Source organism: Mandrillus leucophaeus, unplaced genomic scaffold, assembly GCF_000951045.1.
Source record: "Mandrillus leucophaeus isolate KB7577 unplaced genomic scaffold, Mleu.le_1.0 Scaffold55, whole genome shotgun sequence".
Classification (NCBI taxonomy): Eukaryota; Metazoa; Chordata; class Mammalia; order Primates; family Cercopithecidae; genus Mandrillus; species Mandrillus leucophaeus.
In genome coordinates this window covers 2,575,342-2,581,802 of record NW_012105919.1, presented here as the reverse complement: position 1 = coordinate 2,581,802, position 6,461 = coordinate 2,575,342, and the positions used below count along the sequence as shown (strand labels likewise).

General features: G+C 45.1%; 1 protein-coding gene across 1 annotated transcript in view; it reads right to left on the bottom strand.

Annotated features, from left to right (window-relative positions):
* The window catches only part of ACAD10 (acyl-CoA dehydrogenase family, member 10), an 80,850-nt gene that overhangs the window by 35,800 nt on the left and 38,589 nt on the right, over positions 1–6,461 (bottom strand). Inside the window, exons 6-7 of the mRNA XM_011997887.1 lie at positions 5,819–5,978; positions 2,662–2,803 (exon numbers count right to left, since the gene is read on the bottom strand). Of these exons, the coding sequence (XP_011853277.1) occupies positions 2,662–2,803; positions 5,819–5,978 (302 nt within the window). The remainder of the gene's footprint in view (positions 1–2,661; positions 2,804–5,818; positions 5,979–6,461) is intronic.

Here is a 6,461-nt window from a genome sequence, read left to right as displayed (position 1 = left end):
GTGAAACCCCATCTCTACTAAAAATACAAAAATTAGCCGGGCATGGTGGTGTGTGCCTGTAGTCCCAGCTACCCAGGAGGCTGAGGCAGAAGAATCGCTTGAACCTGGGAGGCGGAGGTTGCAGTGAGCCAAGATCGCGCCACTGCACTCCAGCCTGGGCGACAGAGCAAAAACTCCGCCTCAAAACAAAACAAACAATAGAAAAAAGTAACAAAACAAACTGTGGTTCCCAGATCAATGTGATTGATAAACCCCTAGCTAGACTAACGAGAGAGAGAATACAAATTATCAATCAATACCAGCAGTGATAAAGAAAGGATATCACTAGGGTGGGCATAGTGGCTCACGCCTGTAATCGCAGCACTCTGGGAGGCCGAGGCAGGTGAATCACTTGAGGTCAGGGGTTGTAGACCAGCCAGGCCAACATGGTGAAACCCCACCTCTACTAAAAATAGTAAATTAGCTGGGCATGGTGGCACGTGCCTGTAATCCCTGTTACTTGAGAGGCTAAGGCAGGAGAATCACTTGGACTTGGGAGGTGGAGGTGGCAATGAGCCAAGATCATGCCACTGCACTCCAGCCTGGGCGACAGAAAAAAAAAAAAAAAGGATATCACTATAGATCCTACATATATTAAAAGGATAGTAAGGGAATATGATAAATAATAAATTCAATAGCTTGGGTGATATGAACAGACTCCTTAGAAATTACAACTTACCAAAACTAAAACAAGATGAAATAAAATATCTGAGTAACAATATTTTTATTAAATTAATAATCAAAAACCTTGGCCAGGCACGCTGGCTCCTGCCTGTAATCCCCAAAACTTTGGGAGGTCAACGTGGGAGGACTGCTTTAGGCCAAGAGTTCAAGCAATATAGTAAGGCCCCATTTCTACAAAAAAATTTTTAAAACTAGCCAGGCATGATGGTATGTGCCTGTAGTACTTGGGAGGCTGAGGCAGGAGAATCACTTGAGCCCAGGAGTTCGAGTTTATAGTGAGGTATCATCGCACCACTGTACTCCAGCCTAGGCAAGAGTGACTCTCTGCCTAAAAAAAAAAAATCAGCTAATAGTATATATGCGATTTGTATCTGCCTTTACTATCTTAAAATTTTATCATACACATTTGTTATTATAGGCATAGTTTTACTAGCTGCAATAACAGCATAATCATTAAGGGTGAGCTATGAAATCTGATGGACTGGCTATAAAGCTAGACTCTAGCACTTGCTTACTCGTTTTATGACCCTGGGTATGCTGGTTAATCTTTTTTTTTTTTTTGAGACAGCGTCTCACTTTGTGAGTACAGTGGTACGATCTCAGCTCACTACACCTCTGCTTCCTGAGTTCAAGTGATTCTCCAGCCTCAGCCTCCCATGTAGCTGGGACTACAGGTGCAAGGCACCAACACCTGGCTAATTTTTGTATTTTTTGTACTCAGGGTTTCACCATGTTGCCCAGACTGGGCTCGAACTCCTGAATTCAAAGCAATCTGCCTGCCTTGGTTTCTTTAAGCCTCACTCCTCCTAGTCATAAATGAGGATTATAACAGTAACATATCATAGAGTTGTGAGGATGCTCTGCAGTAACAAGAGATTCAAAGCATTTATTTTAGTGCCTGGCACACACTAAACATTCAATAAATGTTAGCTATTACTATTTCTGTCATTGCAACGAGTAGATATACCAAGGTTTACTTATTTCCTGATTATGGTACAGATTATAGTACATTTAAGTAGTTTCCAAACTCTTTTGTTTGTTTCTTAAGACAGAGTCTCACTCTGTTACACAGGCTGGAGTGTGCAGTGGTGCCATCTCAGCTCAGTGCAGCCTCCACCTCCCAGGTTCAAGAGATCCTCTCACCTCAGCCTGCTGAGTAGATGGAACTACAGGCATATGCCACCACACCCATCTAACTATTTGTATTTTTGGTAGAGACAGGTTTTCACTATGTTGTCCAGGCTGGTCTTAAACTCCTGAGCTCAAATGATCCACCTGCCTCAGCCTCCCAAAGTGCTGGGACTACATTAGCTACTGCTCCTGGCCTTCCAAATTCTTCTTATTAAACAACTTTGTGGTGAGCATATTAATACATAAAGCTGTTTCCCCCTACTTAGAATTATTTCTTTAAGACAGAGACCCAGAATTGGAATTACTAGGTCTAAAAGTATGAAAACTCTGAGGCTTTTAATAAATTGTATCATATTGTTTTCCAGAATAGTTCTAATTTACATTTGGCTTTTTTGGGGATTGGGGCAGGGTCTCACAATGTCTCCCAGGCGGGAATGCAATGACGCCACAGTAACTCACTATAGCCTCAACCTCCCAGCTCAAGCAATCCTCCCACCTCAGCCTCCTGAGTAGGTGGGACTACAGGTTCGTGCCACCACGAGCAGGCTAATTCTTTTTTTTTTTTTTGGTAGAGACAGGGTTTTGCCACATTGCCTAGGCTGGTCTTGACCTCTTGGGCTCAATGATCCTCCTGCCTCAGTCTCCCAAGGCACTGGGATTATAGGTGTGACCCACAAAACCTGGTCCATAACTGTAGTTTTAAATGTCTTGGGGTGTTTTTATGGAGTGCTGACTTTTCTGTTTAGGGCTGAGCTTGTGCACGGTGGAGGCTAGTGGGCAAGTGCTCCCCTGGCCCTGAAAACTTACCTGAACTCCCTCTCTATGGCATGGGCAGATGGAAGGAGTGTCCCTGGGGGCTTCTTCCTCAGAACCAGATCACGATTAGCCAGCCTGATGTAGTAAGTTGGATTTGACTGCCCGTGATCAAACTGAAGGAGTTCCAATGGGCCTGCAAGTTTGAAAACAAAGAAAACTCAAACCAGCCCTGGACGACAGATCTGAGCAGACATTCTTTCTTTCTAATGAGTTCTGCATTTGGGCTTCAAAATATCCTCATCTGCCATGCAGTGCAAGAAAAGCACCTCTTACCTGCCTACCAGGAGTGACTGAGTCCCAGGTCTACACCCCGCCAACTCAGGTCCAGGATCACATGCCACTACAGTTTGTCAAAGGCCATTCATTTTATACCACAGTAATTTTCTCATTTTGTGCAGGTGTCCAATTTTGTCCTTCCTGCCAACTCCTGCTCCATGAATAAAAACATGCTCATTCTGTTTATCAAGCACAAATGCAGCCATGGCAACCCATCTTGCTAAATAGAATGCTTTAAGCCTGAGGATGAAAGGTGCCCTTGCACGTCCCTCTGCCTGACACTGCTGGGACAGCTGAAAGGAGTGACACAGAGGCCTTTGGCCTGACACAAAGCTGCTTTCATGAGATGCAATTTCTCACTGCACTAGGCTGAATTCCATGGCTCCCTTGCAGGATCCTGGCTGAGGTGAAAGTAATTCATTCTCAGCTCCATAAGAAGACTGAACCCTGGGTGTAGATTGATTTCACTTGGTTAGAAGAGCAGGCAAGCAACAGAAGTCTGCCTGAGTTCTTCCGGCTGGCCAGAGTGGGTGCCACAGCAGTGCAGAGGCCACTACCAATAATCCAATTGCTGGAAAACATCCTAATGTGAAACTCTATCAATAAAAGCCTTTTTCAAGGAGCAAGTGGGTGAAACCTTTATCACCTGGGAAAAATGTCTTCTTTGGCCGGGAGCAGAGGCTCATGCCTGTAATCCCAGCCCTTTGGGAGGCCAAGGCGGGTGGATCACCTGAGATCAGGAATTTGAGACCAGCCTGACCAACATAGTGAAACCCCATCTCTACTAAAAATATAAAAATTAACCAGGCATGGTAGCGGGTGCCTGTAATCCGAGCTACTTGGGAGGCTGAGGCAGGAGAATCACTAGAACCCAAGAGGTGGAGGTTGCAGTGAGCTGAGATCATGCCATTGCACTCCAGCCTGGGCAACAAGGGCAAAACTCCATCTCAAAAAAAATTAAATTAAACTAAAAAAAATTTTTAAGTCTCTTTTTTTGTTTTCTTTTGTTTTTGAAATGGAGTCTTGCTCTGTCATCCAGGCTGGAGTGCAGTGGCACTGTCTCAGCTCACTGCAACCTCTGCTTCCTGGGATCAAGCGATTCTCCTGCCTTAGCCTCCCCAGTAGCTGGGACTACAGGCATGCGCCACCACACTCAGCTAATTTTTGTATTTTTAGTAGAGATGGAGTTTCGCCATGTTGACCAAGCTGGTCTCAAACTCCTGGCCTCAAGTGATCTGCCCACCTCAGTCTCCCAAAGTGCTAGGATTATAGGCATGAGTCACCACCCCTGACCCAAAAGTGTCCTCTAAAGCACACAAGTCACCTGGTTTTCTGAGGGCGGAATGTGAAGGAGGAAAGAGAAAACTTCTCTCCAAGAAATGGAGACAACTTGTTGCATTTCAAAATCATGCAACTTTTTTTTTTTTTTTGAGAGAGAGTCTTGCTCTGTTGCCCAGGCTGCAGTGTAGTGGCATGATCTCAGCTCACTGCAACCTCCACCTCCTAGGTTCAAGTGATTCTCCTGGGTAGCTAGGACTACAGGCATGTGCCACCATGCCCAGCTAATTTTTGTATTTTTCCTTTTTTTGGGTGGGGGGGGATGGAGTCTTGCTCTGTCGCCCAGGCTGGAGTGCAGTGGCACTATCTCAGCTCACTGCAACCTCGGTCCCCTGGGTTCAAGTGATACTCCTGCCTCAGCCTCCCAAGTAGCTGGGATTACAGGCACCCGCCAAAACGCCCGGCTAATTTTTGTATTTTTAGTAGAGATGGGGTTTCACCATGTTGGCCAGGCTGACCTCGAACTTCTGACTTCAGGTGATCCACCTGCCTCAGCCTCCCAAAGTGCTGGGATTATAGGCGTGAGCCACTGAACCTGGCCCGCTTTTATTCTTTTTCTTTTTTTTTTAAGAGGGAGTCTCACTCTATCACCCACGCTAGAGTGCAGTGGCGCAATATAGGCTCACTGCAACCACTGCCTCCCGGGTTAAAGCGATTGTTGTGCCTCAGCCTCCAGAGCAGCTGGGACTATAGTTGTGCACCACCACATCCAGCTAATTTTTGTATTTTTAGTAGAGACAAGGTTTCACATTGTTGGTCAGGCTGGTCTCGAACTCCTGGCCTCAAGTGATCCGCCTGCCTCGGCCTCCCAAAATGCTGGAATTACAGGAGTGAGCCACTACACCCTGGTCACCAATGCAAATTCTTTTTTTTTTTTACCTAAGATAGAGTCTTGCTCTGTTGCCCAGGCTGGAGTACAGCAGCACAATCTCGGCTGACTGCAACCTCTGCCTCCTGGGTTCAAGCAATTCTCCTGCCTCAGCCTCCTGAGTATCTGGGATTACAGGCACCCACCACCATACCCAGTTAATTTTTGTATTTTTAGTAGAAACAAGGTTTCACCAAGTTGGCCAGGCTGGTCTCGAACTCCTGACCTCGTGATCTACCTGCCTCGGCCTCCTAAAGTGCTGGGATTACAGGCGTGAGCCACCGTACCCTGCCTGCCAATGTAACTCTAAGTCATCTTCACAAAATGGGCTGTCGTCTCAAAGCATTAGAAACTGTAAAATCCTCTGAGCACATACTGCAGTCCCCAAGTTCCTCTCCCTGTTGAAAGCAGGCAACCACTGCCATACCACACTCTCAGGTGTAAGAGTGGGATAGGTATACTTTTGGAGATCCATAAATAGGGAAGTTAATGCTTTTTCCCAAGCAAAACTGAAAGCAGTGCTCAGATGCACCAGGCCCAATGGCTATTTTCCTCACTGTAAAGCTTCTTTGTCTCTAGCCCATTCCATTAGGGTTGAAAAGTGAGAAACAGACCAAAACCTTCGCCTCGGAGAGAGTTACCAAAACATGAAAGACACCCACATACCTGTGGTCTGGATACCCAGTAAGTCTTTGAGGTACTTCTTCAAGGAATCTTTCGGAATTTCCATCGTCTTTCTCACAGGCTGAGTGTTTGGAACACCTAGTCTCAATGTAAAACCCAAGAGAGCTTCTAATTCCTTTACTGCAGTCTCTGGGTCATTAACCTGGTTTCAGAGAGAATATGTATATGTATATATTTTGTTGTTGTTATTTTTCCCTTCTTTTCACAGAATGTTGAGAATATATATACATTTTTTTAAAAATTTTACAATTCATGGTAGTACAGGTGTAGAGAATATATATTGAACAGGTGCCAGCAGTCAACCCTGGCCTCAGGGGCTCCTATCTGTTTCCTAGGAGGTGTCTGAAATGTTTGTTCCCCAGTGCCGTAAAGACACAGCACTTGAACACAAATTTAATTTACTCAGGAAGGCCATTTTTACTTCCTGCAGAAAGGGTACACTCGCCAGCAGTTTTGCCACAAGAGTACACCAAACAAAGCAGACAGGGTCATTTATAACCTGACGCATCCACACTACTGCTGTGTCTGGTTTCGCTGGAATGGGACTTTTAAATTCTGTATTTATCCTGATTGGCTAGCAACTTAGAACTTTTTTTTTTTTTTTTTTTTTTTTTTTTTTTTTTTT